At 45.7% G+C, this 16398-nt stretch overlaps 1 protein-coding gene across 1 annotated transcript in view; it reads right to left on the bottom strand.

Moving 5' to 3' along the window:
- Positions 1-16398, bottom strand: part of LOXL2 (lysyl oxidase like 2) — a 121249-nt gene that overhangs the window by 7788 nt on the left and 97063 nt on the right. Inside the window, exons 9-10 of the mRNA XM_003412375.4 lie at positions 11261-11420; positions 5537-5780 (exon numbers count right to left, since the gene is read on the bottom strand). Of these exons, the coding sequence (XP_003412423.1) occupies positions 5537-5780; positions 11261-11420 (404 nt within the window). The remainder of the gene's footprint in view (positions 1-5536; positions 5781-11260; positions 11421-16398) is intronic.

Raw genomic sequence — 16398 nt, 5'->3', positions numbered from 1 at the left:
GGAAGCAAGCAGAGTTGGGGACCTCCTACCATCAAGAAAACAGCACTGGGAGCAGAGCGCGTCCTTTGGACCTGGGGTTCCTGCACTGAGATGCTCCCAGACCAAGGGAAGACTGATGACAAGGACCCTCCTGCAGAGCCGACAGAGCGAGAAAGCCTTCCCCAGGAGCTGGCGCCTTGAATTAGGACTTCTGGCCTACTGGAGTGTGAGAGAATAAACTTTTCTTTGTTAAAGCCACCCACTTGTGGTATTTCTGTTATAGCAGCACTTGATAACTAAGACAATGCTGAATATGAGACAGTGCACACTAGGGACAGACAGCAGAGAGGATCTTAGCTGAGCTAAGGAGCCTGCAGCTCCCCTCTGGGGCCCTGGAGAGTGCAGGTCAGCCCAGCAGCTGGGCAGACAGCCTAGTGAGCAGCAGGAAGTCCATGTTCCTTGCACTGAGTAAATAAAATGAGGGAAAAGACAATGCTTGAAGCCCTATGGGAAGGTGATGTGAGTCATTCTCAGAGAGAGACACAAAGTGCTAGCGTAAGGAGGTGCGTCCCTTGGGGGCTCTGGAAAGGAAAAGAGGAGGGAGAGGACTTGTGCAACCCAGCACTCTTCATCTGGCAGATAGTTTACATAATAATGTCCCATCTCTTCACTTGTGTGGAATTGAGAACAGATGCCGGGGTTTGGTTCGGAATAAACAAGGGGGAACATGGCTGCCGTGTGGTGCTGGGGGGCCTTCCTGAACCTCTCAGCGGGCCTGGGGCAGGCCCAGGGCTGAAGGAACCAGGCTTTCTTTAGCCTGAGCCTAAAGCTGCAACGTGTGTGTCACAAGCATCTGCAACTATTCAAGCACACTTGTCTCTGTCATTTGAACATTTGAAAAACAGGAAAACTGAAGAACAAGGTATCAAGGCATGGGGAGCAGTCACTTGTTTGGTATACGTGTGATCTAGGTTTCCTTCTCAGTAAAGAGGGCATAATATTACCCAGTCTTAGGGGCGTTCTAAAGATCGAATGAGAAACATCAAACAAAATACCTGATGCATGGCTTGTAATGGAGGGAGTACTCAGTTCCTGTCAACCTTTTCTTCATTCTTATTACTCCTGTTCTTCCCAGGCCAGCGTTAGCTTCCTCACCTCCCAGGCCTCATGCGGTTGTTGCGGGCTCCCTACCCCCATATATGGGAGCAGAGTGCAGAGGGAAGAGGGGAATTAAAAGGATAGGTTTTCTGAGAGGCAATTAGAGGCTTATTTTTCTTCCTCCTGTGTGTGTTTCTGCTAAAAATAATACCAGAAGCTCCTAAGTTGGGCTTTCCCCAGGTCACTCATGTTTCTGGGTAAGATGGTTCTGGGCCAGGGGCTCACTGAGAATAATCACAAGGAGGCATTTTGTGGCAGTTGAGGTGATGACTTTGAAAGCATCTATTTTGGCTTCTTGAAGGAGCAAGATGAGACATGAGGTCTGACTCACTGCCTAAAAAATGTCTGCATCATTCAGAGAGGGGCTTATGTTACCATGTTTACTGACTGGAAAGACTGAAGAGAAACAGGTTTATGTTTCGTTGTCTAAACAGAATTCAGACGGAGTCCACAGAGGGACTGTTGTAAGGCTGACGTTGTCCCGTTCCCCCTGCCTCCTGTAGGCCTGATTGAAAAAATTCTTCCCTGGCTCTTCAATTTTTCCTTCTGTGAACATTGGGCAGGAAACAGCTGGTTTGGAGCCTATTTTAGCTAGCTTCTGTCCTGGAGCCCCTCTCAGGGGGCTCCTCTCAGGCAAATGTGGACATCACGGGGGCCATGTCTTGCTCCCAGTTGGCTGGGTGGAGAGCCTGGGAGCACCCTTATTTCTCCACACACACCCCAGGGAATAAAGACTGACTCCTGGGAAGATGGAAGGGAATGTCCTGATGATGAAGGTACACTTCCTCTTTCCAGGCTGAGGTGTCCTAACTTTATGAAGTCTAAGAGAAGGCCTGATCCATGGGGCACAGGAAAGGAAACACAGACTTGGAAAGAAATTCCAGAACACTAAAAAGAGAGTGACTAGCCTGACACTTATTGGGGTCATTCTAAACTAGATAAAGGGAACACAGAAGTCATTATTCTGATAGTACCAGAGGAGGCAGGAGGTGTTGGATAACAAAAAAAGCTAGTTCAGAGAAAGATGCGGGGGCAGGGTTTGGCTTATTCTTTTTTATCTTAGGTCTTTGAGAGCCTAAATAAAACTTTTAATTAAAGAATAGGTGTACTTTGTGGAGATTTTTTTGCTCTGTATCTTTTCCCATAGAGTTCCTGGGTGGTGTAAACAGTTAACATGTTCAGCTCCTAAGTGAAAGGTCGAAGATTCCAGTCCACCCAGAGGCACCTTGAAAGAAAGGCCTGGTGATCTACTTTAGAAAAATCAGCCACTGAAAACCGTATGGTGCTTAGTTGGACTCTGACACATTAAAACTTGCTGAGCAGCCCCAGCCACATGCCTGCCACGTGTCCCATACCCAACATGCCTGCTGGTGCCTCTGGAATGGATATTTCTGGCCAGTGCTCTGCTGAGGCTGGGGCAATGCTCTCATCCTCCTCAGCTCTTCCAGAGAACACCAAGCATGTTTTCCACTTCCAGGAGTGCTGCCACACAGGGTCAGGGCCCTTCTGCTTGCTCTGCCCAACATTCCCATGTGCTAGGAGCCCCCAGGGAGGAACAAAGCCCCACAGATGTGATCAGGGCCTCAAATTGACTTTGCCCCTCCAGGGGGCTGCTCAGCACATGGAGGAGTTAGGGTAGAGCAGGCAGAAGTCTCCTGTTTGCAGCAGTGCTGGCATCTTCCTGAGACTCAGAGGGAGGCTGCTACCTCGGGCTGGAGCCTCTGCCTCCCTGCTTCCCATGTCCTCACCCAGGGCTTCCTAAGGAGGGATGGGCTGAGCCTCTGGAGCTCCAGTGGCAGAGAGCCAGGAGGGGCAGGGCTGCCCTGAACCCTGGTGAGGATCTGCACCCAGCTTTTTTTGGCCCCTGTCAAAGACTGTGACAGGTGTGCCCCAGCCCTTGGGCACAAGAAGCAAGAGGACCACCAAGATCATCAACCAAGGGCCACGATGCATATGAAAGACAATGACTCTGAGGGCATTTTATTCTATTTCTGGTTGGCTAGGAAACTCTCAAGAGTATTAGTCTTTGTGTTTCATCTTAGAGCTTTCAAAGAACACAACTCTGTTCTTCATTGTCACATGAACTAAATTGGAAATAAGATTTTTTCCCATTCGCACTAATTTGAGCCAGCGGTTCTCAAAGTGAGCTGCACAGATGGCTCCAGAGTGTCTGTGGATCTGCTGAAATAGTATGGTAAGTCTTCCAGTTTTTGTTTTTGTTTTTTTTTTCTGAGGGGAGGAAGGGTCGGCTCTCATGACTCCCAAAGGGACTCAGAGGTTTGGAGCCAGAAGCCCTGTTGAAAGGTCCTCCCACAGAGCCTGGAGAAATCACCTGGAGCTCTGGAGGCCAGGTGGTCCTCTTACCCATGGATCTTATGGCCATAGTTTCTCAGTGATGTGGCCCAGGAAGGGGAGGCTTAAAGGGACATAGGCCTAACCATGTTCCCTCCTACTCATTCCTCCCAAGTCATTGACTGGAACATCTGTAAGCAAAGAAACAGACCACAGGGAGGGGGTGGGGGTCAGTGTCCCCAGGGCTCCGGACCAGAAAAAGCCCTTCAATGATGTCACCATGCGACTATTCTTAGAGGAGTGTCTTTGGCGAGGACATAAGTATATGTCCCAAGGGCACATCTACCATGCAATCTCTGGGGGGACCCCCATATGTAGGGCAGAGATCCAATTATCTTCTACTTATAGACCCATAGGCAGTGTTAGCCCCTGCAGACCCAGGGCTTCAACACATATCTTCCCTAAAGGAGATCAGGCACCAGTATTGTCATGACTTTAATTTTACTCTTTGACTTACATCCTGAAGACTGACATGCTTCTATATAGAGGCCAAAAATTCTTTAGCTAATTAGGGCTTTCAGAAAATGCAGATAATAATCAAAAAAGAAAAACAGCCCCCCCCCCAACCCCGGAATTATATCACGGTCCTTTCTTTTGAAACTCGTTGAACAACTGTCTCCCCAAACTGACTGGAATTTGACTAAGAAAAGTTGTGACATGAAAAAGCAGCCAAAGATGGATTTCTGATTAAGATTCAGCAGAGATAAGAGAAAGGACGTACTTCAGAGTCAGACAGGCCCAAGTCGGGATCCCTGCTCTGCAGCTTCTCGTGTATCCCTGGGCAAGCCGCATAAACTCTGAGCCTCCATTTCCTTACCTGTAAAATGAGAACTAGGAGATGGGCCTGCACTTAGAAGGGGGTGAGTAAGTGTTAGTTCTCCCCCTACAGCGGTCACTGCATCTTGGAGCTGGAAGGAAGTCTAGAGGTCATCTAGGCCACAGCCTAGACTTTACCATGCAGTCGCCTGGGGACCCTGTTAAAATGCAGACTCTGATTCGTAGGTCTGCAGCAGGCCCTGGGATTCAGCATTTCTCAGGCTCTCAGGTGAGACTGATACTGCTGGCCATGGACCTCGCTTTTCGAAGCCAGGATCTAGCACAGACAAATGATTTGTTTTCTAGAGGAGGGGCTCTCTGTGGCACGGAGAAGGTACATCACTAAGCCAATGTCTGTGGACCCTCCAGGGGTGTTCCTTCTGGGTTAATGGCAGAGGCCACTCTCCCTCCCTTTTCTATGGTGTGCTTGCTTCTGCTCCCTTTACCTGCCCAGTGCGGGTCTCAGCAGGAAAATGTGAAGAGGCAGGGCTAGCAGGTTTTGGATTAGATCAAGGGTCAAGGCCAAAAAAAAGAAAAGGCAGGAGGATGAACAGGGTGGCTTCTGTGGGCTGTAGCTGGAACTAGCTCTAAGATCTCACTCTGTTCTTGTCCAGGATTTACAGCACTGGGATCAGATCCACACACTGACAGAGCTGGCAGGGACATTAGAGGTCCCGGGTGATGTGGCCCAGCTGGCCCAACATCATGCAGCTGATGAGAGACACATTTGGGTTTAGAGACCAGGTCTTGTGATTCCTGGGCTAGCACTCCTGCCTCCACACCCACTGTCATCCTACAAGTATTTAAAGTTTATATTCCTATTTAAAATACATTTTTAAATGAAATTAGAGGCAAACAATTGCAGAATCTGAAAGCACCCTGCAGAACATGCACTAGCCATAGAGCATGACTTGGGAAACACTGACTGCAGGTCAATGAAGGGGGCACTGGGTGCTCACAACAAAGTGAGTTTCCTGATGTTAGAGGCATTGGTAGGAAGAACAGGGCTTGGGGCACGTGAGGTGGGCCAGGGGAGTTGGGAGTGGAGAATAGCGTCAGTAAACATGGAAGGCCTGTGTGGAAGACCAACTCACTCCAACTTAGGAAAACCATTCTGCTGGACTGTGTGGCCTCTTGGCTCTAAGTGACTCTGGTGGTTCTGAATCCCCCTTCTGTGGCCCTGCTGGACTTTGGGCTGGGGCAGCTTGGTGGCAGTGGAAGGGGGACTCACCTGTGGCAGTCGTGCCAGATCCATGCATGGCGGCCATTCTTGGGTCGGAAGTCCGACTGGCCGTTGTTGTGGATCTGAGAAGAGAAGCGCAGAAGGCGGCGGTAACCCGTGGTGGGGTCTGTCTTGGCGGCCGAGGCTGAGAGGCAGTTCTCCTCCATGGCACACTGCAGCATGAACATGGGCCGGTCTTCCAGGTATGTGGTCTGCTGGACTGTCTCTGCGCTGAGGACCAGGTCGGGGGCAGCTGGGGAGGGCAGATAGGGCGTTCAAGCAAGACAAGGAATCCCACTGCTCTAAGTATTTAGTTTCTGAGTCCTGAGCTGGGACAAAACCCCCATCCCTGCCTATCACCCTCTTCTGGAACTGGCTCAAGATCTCCTTCTCAAGGTTACCTTTCTCATTTAACCCCTACCCCAAATTACTCCTTCCCTGTTATGGAAGTCTTCTTTGACACTTCTTCAATTAACAGTATAGGTTGGCAAAATGTTGACAATCGTGAAATCTGGGTGATGGGTATGTAAGAGCTCATATATTTTTCTACTTTTAGGTGGCTTAAAATTTTTCATAATAAAAAATGAAAACAACAACATAATGTAATTGTGCTACCCAGAGAGACAGCACTGTTGACGCCTTGGTCTGGCTCTTCTGAGAGTTACAGAAATGTATTTTCTAACATGTATAATATTACATGTAGATTTACAGTTTGCTCATACTGTTTCCCTTAAAATATCTCATGCCATATTTCCATGTTAATAAATATTCATTATAACATTCATTTAATGGCAATAAAATATTTAATTCATAGCCCTACTCCATGCTCTTGGATACTTGGGTGGTTGGAAGTTTTGCACTGTTGTGGACAAAGCTGAGATAAACATCCTGTAGTGAATCTGTGTATATAACTATTTCTCAAAAATCTATAAGTGAAACTGCTGGGGCAATGGGTTGCATATTTTTAAGACTCTGATGCTTGGTGCCAAATTTTCTTTCTAATAAGTTGTTCTAGGTTCCACCCACATTCTTGCTCTATGTGAGGGTTTTCCCCAGGTTCAGATATTTTAAAACAAACTTAATTTACTCAATTAGTGCATTGCACGTGGCAGGTTATTTAAAAATTACTGATGAATAAAATCTATGTTTACTAAGCAATTGAGTTAGGAGGCTTAGTTTTTTTTTTTTTTTATAAAAGGATTCACTGTAAATTTCCCTTAAACAGCGAGCCTCCCTTGAACATTTATGATAATTTCAATTACCAAAAATGTCTTATATGCGTAATTATTTAAAACAAGGTCCAGCCATCTTTTGTCTTTTGACAAGTTGCTGGTAAATTTCTCAAGTGAGCATATGTCTGTGGGTTTTGCTTCCCTCAAATCCATCAGTGGCCAGAGCATGTGCCCAGCTTGCCTGTATCTGCCCTTTTCCCCCCACTGCTCCTTAGGCTAACCAGCTGCACATAGAGCACAGCAGCCTCTCCATAAACACTTGTGAACTTCTGGACACCTGATGGGGCCCAGCAGCCTCTGGACAGCAAGTCTACCACAAAAAATGGGTGTGGAACAGAATGGCAGTAAAAGGTTGTGGGGTAGGGAACAGAAGGAATACGTCAGGATGCTCTCATTTGCTGATGTTTTGCAAATATTTCATCTCAGAGGGCACACCAGGATGCAGCATTGCTCAGAGCTGAGTGTTCTGGGCACACTCATTTGAGGGCTTTGTGTGAGTCTCATTTCTTCATTTGAACACTGGTTGGTCCTCAATGGGCAGGCCCACTGCCCAGCTCTGGGCAGACAGCTCTCCATTCGGCCCTCGCCTTTCTCAGAGGAGGCCAGCCCTACCTCCAGCTCAGGGACAAGCTAAGTAGCATGGTCTATGCTTAGCTGGTGCACAGAAGCTGCACTCTTAGCACCTGTCTTGACCTCCATAATATCCAAAACGCTCATCTATCCACCTATCTCTCTATCAGCCCCCCGCATCATCAAGTGTTACGATGAACACTGTGCTAGGTTCTGTTGCTAGTGCTAGAGAAGGCAGACGTGTGGCCACCACATATCCTAGCAGGGGAGAAAGATGTAAGCACATATTAATTACTTAATTACAATTGTGACAAGAGTTTGAAGGAGAAATATGGGGTACGCTGGAAATTATAACATGGGGACTGAGTCTGGGAGGTCAGGAAAGACTTCCTAGGGGAAAGTTACATTTCAGCTGCTCTCTGAAGGATGAGCAGGGATCAAAGGAAATAGCTAAGGCTAAGCATTTCATAAGGGACCCTGGTGGCACGAACGGTTAAGCATAAAAGGTTGGTGGTTTGAACCCACCAGCCGCTCTGCAGGACAAAGATGTGAAAGTCTTCTTCCGTAAAGATTTACAGCCTTGGGAACCGTGTGGGGGCAGTTCTACAGGGTCACTATGAGTCAGAACTGACTTGACGGCAATGGGTTTGGGGTTTTTTGGCTAAGTATTTCATGGAGAGAGCATTTCAAGCATAACAAGTAGCATGTGCCAGGACCCTGAGGTGTGGAGGAGGATGGAGGATGTGTGAGGAAGGAGAGAAGGCCAGTGCCATGGATTGAATTGTGTCCCCCCAACATATCTGTCAATTTGGGTGGGTCATGATTCCCAGTATTGTATGATGGTCTACTACCATTTTGTCATCTGATCTGATTTCCCTATGTGTTGTAAATCCTGTCTCTCTGATGTAATGGGATGGATTAGTGGCATTATATTGATGAGATCTACAAGATTAGATAGTGTCTTAAGCTAATCTCTTTTGAGATATAAAAGACAGTAGCGAGCAGAGAGACATGGGGACTTCATACCACCAAGAAAGCAGTGCCAGGAGTAGAGCGCATCCTTTGGACCTCAGGTTCCTGCGCTGAGAGGCACCCAGACCAAGGGAAGGTTGATGACAAGGACCTTCCTCCAGAGCCAGCAGAGAAAAAGCCTTCCCCTGGAGCTGACACCCTGAAGTTGGACTTCTAGCCTACTAGACTGTGAGAAAATAAATTTCTCTTTGTTAAAGCCATCCACTTTTGGTATTTCTGTTATAGCGGCAGTAGATGACTAAGACAGCCAGTGTGATTGCAACACTGAGTTGGGGTGGAAGGTAGCATGAGACAAGGCTGGACAACATGAGCCTTGTTGAAACCTTGGAAGGGATTTGAACAGAACAGCATTTACTCAGGCTCCAGGGTGGGAAACAATCGGAAGGGGATGTGCCCTGTGGGGTCCCAGTGAGGGCCCTTTGCAGCAGAAGATGGTCATCTGGACACAGGCAGTGAGGGTGGGGTGGAAGGAAGCAGAGGCAGTTGAGAGAATACAGAAAGGTGAAATCAAGAAAGAATGAATATGGGGGGTGATGAGGAAGAGAAAGAGATATCAAGGAGGACTTGGAGATTTCTGGCTTGTATGAGCGAGGAAAAATAATTACGAAGGATTGCCTGACAAATATACTTTAATTGTCTAGATATTCAAATGTGTATTAAAAGCCATATAAGTCAAGAGCTGTGTTCCTGGCCCAGTTAGCTGTTGCTCCCCTGCAGAGACATTCTGAGTGATGTCTTCAGTCTAAGCTGAGGGGTGCTCTGAGCCCCATGAAACTCATTTTTGGGTCTGCCATGAGGATGCTGAGGACATTCTTCATCTCATAACTCTTTGTTGTTGTTAGTTGCTGTTGAGTTGGTTCCAACTCATGGTGACCCCATGTGTGCAGAATAGAACTGCTCCATAGGTTTTCAAAGCTGTGACCTTTCAGAAACAAATCACCAGGCCTGTGCTCCGAGGTGCCTCTAGGTGGGTTTGAACCACGAACCTTTCAGCTAGTAGTTGAGCACTTAACTGTTGGCACCCAGGGATTCCTTTATAACTCTACTTTATAACCTAGGTCGTTATAAACAGAAATTCTCTTTGAATAGTAGACTTCTCTTGAATAGTGGGTTTATTTCTATCTCCTGGATACTATAAATTATATTAATGACCAGATTTCTCTTGTTCCTCTGGCTACAAGGAAGCACACTGTTAAATTTATGACCTACCCATAGTAAGTATATAAGACTCTGTTAAAAACAAAACAAAACAAACAAACCGATTGCCGCTGACTCATAGTGGCCCTATAGACAGAGTAGAACCACCCCATGGGGTTTCCAAGGAGCGGCTGGTAGATTCGAACTGCTGACCTTTATGGTTATTAGCTGAGTTCTTAACCACTGCACCACCAAGGCTCCTAGGACTCTATAGTATTTTTTAAATTAATCTTTCTCTTGGCTTTATTTTAAGCCACTTCTTTTTTTCCCAATACCCACCTTTCAAGAATCTGCTTTTAACTTAGGCTACATTGAATTTTACTTAAGTTTATATTATCTTAATTAATTTTTGGAAAAGATGGGATATTGCAAGTGTAAATAAATTAATAAAGCAAAGGCCCCCCAGACAGGGTGTGACCTGATTCTCTCTGCTTGGTGCTCTCCTCTGGGAGGGTGGTGATCTCACCATCTCTCTCTTCTCAGACAGGATGTGATAGCTTGTGGTGTCTACCCAGAGAAGCTCCCCCTGGGAATTTAGAATCTTGCCTTACAGGGGTTAGGGAATGCTGGTTGCGTCTAAAAGGGGCTGGTAGGAGAATGATTTGACTGAGCTCCAGTTTACTCTCACTGGCTTTCCACAGTGGTACATAACAGTACATCATTGTTTATCAAACACTTGCATATATTCATTGTTACATTTAACTCCCAGTTTCTAGAACAAACAACAACAAAGAAAACCAACTATAGTTTATAGCACTTAACTAACTTGGCTAAGATCAACTAATAGTGGCAGGTCTGGTCTCAAGTTCTCTGGCCAGTTCCTGGACCTGTTCCACCTCCCAGATTCATAGTCTGAGACAGCTAAATGTGGCTCTATAAGGCCACGGGTGGGGAGAGTGGGATTTTAGGCCCAGGAGAGTACCATATCCACAGAGATGGCCAACTAGTCCTCTCTCTCTCTCGGCATGGAAGACAGCCTTCATAAAGTAGTTAATCTGGATCCTGGCTGGGATTTCCCCTCCTATGTTTTCAATCTCTCTAGGACTCTCAGGGAGTCACCAGGAAGCTAGATACCCCCCATAAACCCACTGCCATTGAGTTCGGACTCATAGTGAACCTACAGGACAGAGTAGAACTTCCCCACAGGGTTTCCAAGGAGCGCCTGGTGGATTTGAACTGCCAGCCTTTTGGTTAGCAGCATAACTCTTAACCACTATGTCACCAGGGTTTCCTAAATATCCCCAGGGTGTGAAAAAAGGAAATGATCTATGGAGTAGGTGGAAGGGAGGCAGCTGACACTGACTGAGCACCTACCATGTGCTTCATATGCTTTACCAATCTCAGAAGCACACTGAGAAAGACGCTATTGTCCTCATTTAATTCATGAAAACAGAGTTCTCAGTCATCTAATTTGCCTGGGATCTGAACCTAAGGGTACTAGACTCCCAAGTTCCTACCCCCTGCTTTCCTTTCCTCTGTGTTATCAGGCAGGGTTATATAATTGAAGGTGTGGGGGGGTGGTGGTGGGTAGGGGGGATCCCTTTTGTCTCTGACTGTCACTTAACAAGAATTGATCTCTGCCTTCCTCTTTGCCCAGTTCATGGTTGAGGCCCTGGAGCCTCGCATGGAATAACTGTTGAGACTCTGGTTCTCTCTTGGATCTCAGTAGGAAGGGTAGGATACGGGCCCTGGGAGTTCTCACTTTCTGAGCAGGCGACTCCGGCCCCATACTGCGTCCCACCCTGGGGGCAGACCACATCCTCGTCGTGGCGGCAGTGCGCCAGGGACAGCTCTGTTCCCGAACACTTCACTCCACTCATGACCACTTTGTTGCCGGTATTCCCATGCCAGTACCAGGTCTCCTGGGCAAATCAACAAAAGAAATAGCCAATGTGTCACTTTCTCATATTTTATCGACTTTCAGCTTCATGAAAATCCCAAGGTTTTATGACCCCCATTTTTCAGATGGAGACAGCTGAGGCCCAGAGAGCTACTTACCAAAGTCATGCAGTTAGTTGGAGGCAGAGCAAGGAAAAATCCAGGTCTTCTGACCCTGGCACTTGGATTTTGCCACTTACCCCCTTGGGAAAGGATAGCTAAGATTGCAAACAAGTATTCAACGTTGCATGCCAGGAATAGCAAGTATCTGCAACTCATGCTGCCCTCTCCTGTATCATGAGCCCAGGGCAGACATTGCAAATTGATCCTAGCACTGCCTCCTCTAAGCCCGAATGTGATCTCAGAATCCTTCTCAACACAGCACTCCAGGAAGACACCACCGATTGATTCTAATTATCAGCATAGAAGAAATATATTTGCATATGTCACTAATTAGTTATAAAATCTAACTTCTGGATTTAATTCTGGGGAAAGCAATCAGTAGAGTGGTTCTGCACAGAGGCTAAAGAGACCTCAAGTTTATGACACTAGGATTTACTGGGCCTCTTAAATCTAAGGGGCTTCAAAATACTGTTAGAATATACTCTCACATTTCACAAAATTTGCAGCAGACAAATGTGAGGAACAGAGTGGGGAAAATCAAAGGCAGAGCTGGACAAGAACACAAGTGCCTGTGCTCCTGAGGTTTTGCAGGCTTAGGACCTGAGGGTTCAGGGAAGTCTTCCCGGGGTCCTCAAAGGAGAGATGACCAGGACAGCAAGGTCTTGGAAGCGTGTCATCCAACCCCTCAGTCTCCAGATGAGGAAACTGGAGCCTAGAGTGGGGTCGGGGCTTGTAATCAATGGGAGATTTGGGACCGACGTCAGGCCCAGGCCTATTTCATGACCCTAGCGAATGGCCATTATCCAGTTAAGTGGGCTTGGCTGCCCAAGGGCTACCTTCTCCTTCACATAGCACACCCTGCCGCACTCCATTTGGAATCTGCTTCTGGGAGTACAAGCCTAAGTGTCTTAGCAATGAGCTGACAGGGAACAAAAATAGCAGGACAAACTGAAATGTGGCACTGTTTTCCCATTCTCCTTGGAGAAATAAAGAGTGCCCTGGCTTGTCATAAACAATATTAGCAGAAACATTACGTTGCCCTGGGAAACCATACTCCCAGAGGACATGGACAGCTGTATTAGAGGTGTGTTTCTTCTGGAGTGCTGGAGTGAGGAGTCGGAGAGGGCCAGGAGACATAGAAAAGCCCTTCCAGCTGCCTCAGAGTCTCTGCTCAGGACTCAGCACCTCCCCTCAGAACAACCTGGGCCCTGGTCATCCTATGGGATACAAACAGGCTCAGCAAGGATGCTGGAGTTCTCACTATCACAGGGATCTCTTCTCTTCCTAAGAAAACCTTTCCCTAAGCAGGGCCACCTGGGAACAGGAGCTAGAGTCAGATTTAGGAAACAAGATGGCAGTCTCAAACCATTTTCTTGTTCTGTAAGAAGCTTAACAAAAGTGTTTCGAGCCCAGAATACTGAGGACTTGGGATTATTCATTCCATTTCAGGGAGGGAAACTGAGGCATGGAAGGGAGGCTGTTTTGCACCAGATCATAATGCACCTCCAAACCCAGAAACCAAACCCAGTGCCGTTGAGTTGATTCTGACTCATAGCGACCCTGTAGGACAGAGTAGAACTGCCCCATAGAGTTTCCAAGGAGTGCCTGGCAGATTTGAACTGCCAATCCTTTGGTTAGCAGCTGTAGCACTTAACCACTACGCCACCAGGGTTTCCATAATGTACCTAGCTGGTGGGAATACAGTTGGGAATAGACCCTGAGTATCGTATCTCCTCCTCCTACTTCTCCTCCCCGACCCTACCCAGCTTCTTTCTGACAATGGTCCACCCTAGGGGTTCCCTGTTCTGTCAGGCTATAGGATCCAGAAAGGGAATTAATTTTTAAAGCCAAAGCCCTACTTGTCATTCTTGTGTTGCCTTGAGATTAGGGGTAAGGAGGGTAAAAACATAAGACCAGAACTTAGGAGTTCTTAGCTGAGTTATGTCCTCTTTGGGGAAGGGGGTGTCATGGATTAAATTGTGTCCCCCAAAAGTATCTGTCAACTTGACTGTGCCATGATTCCCAGTATGGTGTAACTGTCCACCATTTTGTCATCTGATCTGATTTTCCTATGTGTTGTAAATCCTGCCTCTATGATGTTAATGAGGTGGGATTAATGGCAGTTACGATAATAAGGCAGGAATCAATCTACAAGATTAGAGTTTGTCTAAAGCCAGTCTCTTTTGAGATATAAAAGAAAGAAGTGAGCTGACAGATGGTGGGGTGGCCCTCATACCACCAAGAAAGCAGCACCGGAAGCAGAGCCTGTCCTTTGGACCCGAGGTCCCTGCACCTGAGAAGCTCCTTAACCAGGGGAAGATTGAAGGCAAGGACCTTCCTCCAGAGCCGACAGAGAGAAAAAGCCTTCCCCTGGAGCTGATGCTCTGAGTTTGGACTTGTAGCCTACTAGACTGTGAGAGGATAAATTTCTGTTTGTTAAAGCCATCCACTTGTGGTATTTTTGTTATAGCAGCACTAGATGACTAGGACAGAGGGTGTGACAATGACTCCAGACAAGCCTTGGAGATTTACTAGTATATCAATGGAAGAATGCATGATGTATGAATGTCCAGCTGGGAAAATGGCCAGAGGAGACTTCCAGTGGGACAATATAAGGGGTTTGTTGGACCTTAGACTGGGTTGATTCCATCTGCAAAAGGCACACCATGGAAGGCCAGAGCAAGATGGCAGTGTAAGCAATTCCATGCTCCTGTCCCCCCACAAAAAATAAAACAACAACAACAACAAAAACAAGCAGAAACTAGCAGAGTCAATGGTGTTAGGACTTTGGAATGATCAGAGAAAAATTTATAGCTATAGACACATACATTAAAATAGAAGAAATATCTCAAATTGGTAGCCTAACTTTACACCTTGAGGAACTAGGAAAACAACAGCAAACTAAGCTCAAAGCTGTCAGAAGGAATGAAAGAACAAAGAGTAGAGATAAATGAAATAGAGAATAGAAAAAAAAAAAAATAGAATCAATGAAGCCAAAAAGTGGGCTCTTTGAAAAAATAGCAAAACCTTCAGCTACATTGATGAGGAAAAAAAGAGAAAAGACACAAATAACTAAAATCAGAAATGTAAGTTAGGGGTATCACTACCATGTCTACAGAAATAAAAAGGGTCATAAGACAATTCTATGAACAACTCTGCCCCAATAAACTGTATAATCTAGAGGAAACGTATAAAATCCTAGAAATACATAAACTACCTAACTGACTCAAGAAGAAATAGAAAATCTCAACAGATATATAACTAGCGAGTAGACTGAATCATTAATATAAATCTCCCAAAAAAGAAAATTTCAAGACCAGATAGCTTCACTACCAAACATTTAAAGAATCAACACCAATGTTTCTCAAACTTGTCTAAAAAATAGAAGAGGAGGGAACACTTCCTAATGCATTCTATGAAACCAGCATTGCCTGGATACCAAAGCCAGCTAAAGACATCTGTACATAGATCAAAAAGCAACTGTTCAGAAAGAACAAGGGGACACCGCACAGTTTAAAATTGGAAAAGGTGTACAGCAGGCCACCACACTTTTTCAATCTGTATACTGAGCAAATAATCTGAGAAGTTGGACTATATGAAGAAGAACATGTCATCAGGATTGAAAGAAAGCTTATCAACAACCTGTGATATATAGGTGACACAATCTTGCTTGCCGAAAGTGAAGACTACTTGAAACACTTACTGATAAAGATCAAAGATTCAAGTCTTCTGTATGGATTGCACCTTATCATAAAACAAAAATCCTTACAACTGGACCAATAAGCAACATCATGACAAGGGGAGAAAATATCGAAGTTGTCAAGGATTTCATTTTGCTTGGATCCATGCTTGGGTCCACAATCAATGCCCATGGAAGCAGCAGTCAAGAAATCAAATGATGCATTGCATTGGGCAAATCTGCTGCAAAAGACCTCTTGAAAATCTTAAAAAGCAAAGATGCCACTTTGATGACTAAGGTGCGCCTGACCCAAGCCATGGCATTTTTAATCACTGCGTATGCTGGTCAATGAAAAAAGAAGACTGAAGAAGAACTGGCTCATTTGAATTATGATGTGAGCCAAGAATATTTAATGTACCACAGACTACCAGAAGAACGAACACGTTTGTCTTGGAGAAAGTATAGCCTGAATGCACCTTAGAAGCAAGCAAGGATGGCAAGACCTCGTTTCATTTACTTCGGATATCAGGAGGCACTAATCCTTGGAAAAGGACATTATGCTTGGTAAAAGTACAGGATCAGTGAAAAAGAGGAAGACCTCAACAAGATGGATTGACACAGTGGCTCCAACAATGGGCCACAACATAGCAATGATTGTGAGGGTGATGCAGGACCAGGCAACGTTTCACTCTATTACACATAGGGTCGCTATGAGTTGGAGCGGACTTGATGGCACCTAACAACAACAACGTTGCATAGACTTAGGTGCAAAAATTCTCAAAAACAGACAAAAAACTAACAAACTAAGTCCAATATCATATTGAAAGGGTTATATACCACAACAAAGTATGATTTATCTCAGGAATGCAAGGATGGTTCAACATAAGAAAATCAATCAATGTAATACACTACATAAATAAAACAAAGGGGAAAAACCACATGACCATATTAATTGATGTAGAAAAGGCATTTGACAAAATTCAAAACCCTTTCATGATAAAAACACTCAGCAAACTAGGAATAGAAAGGAATTCCTCAACATAATACAGAACATTTATGAAAACCCCACAGCTAACATCATACTCAATGGTGAGAGATTAAAGGCTTTCCATCTAAGATCAGGAATAAGACAAGGACGCTCAGTTTGACTATTGCTATTA

This window comes from Loxodonta africana, chromosome 19, assembly GCF_030014295.1.
Source record: "Loxodonta africana isolate mLoxAfr1 chromosome 19, mLoxAfr1.hap2, whole genome shotgun sequence".
Taxonomy (NCBI): Eukaryota; Metazoa; Chordata; class Mammalia; order Proboscidea; family Elephantidae; genus Loxodonta; species Loxodonta africana.
The sequence above is the reverse complement of the archived record's forward strand: the minus strand, read 5'-3'. Positions and strand labels throughout refer to the sequence as shown.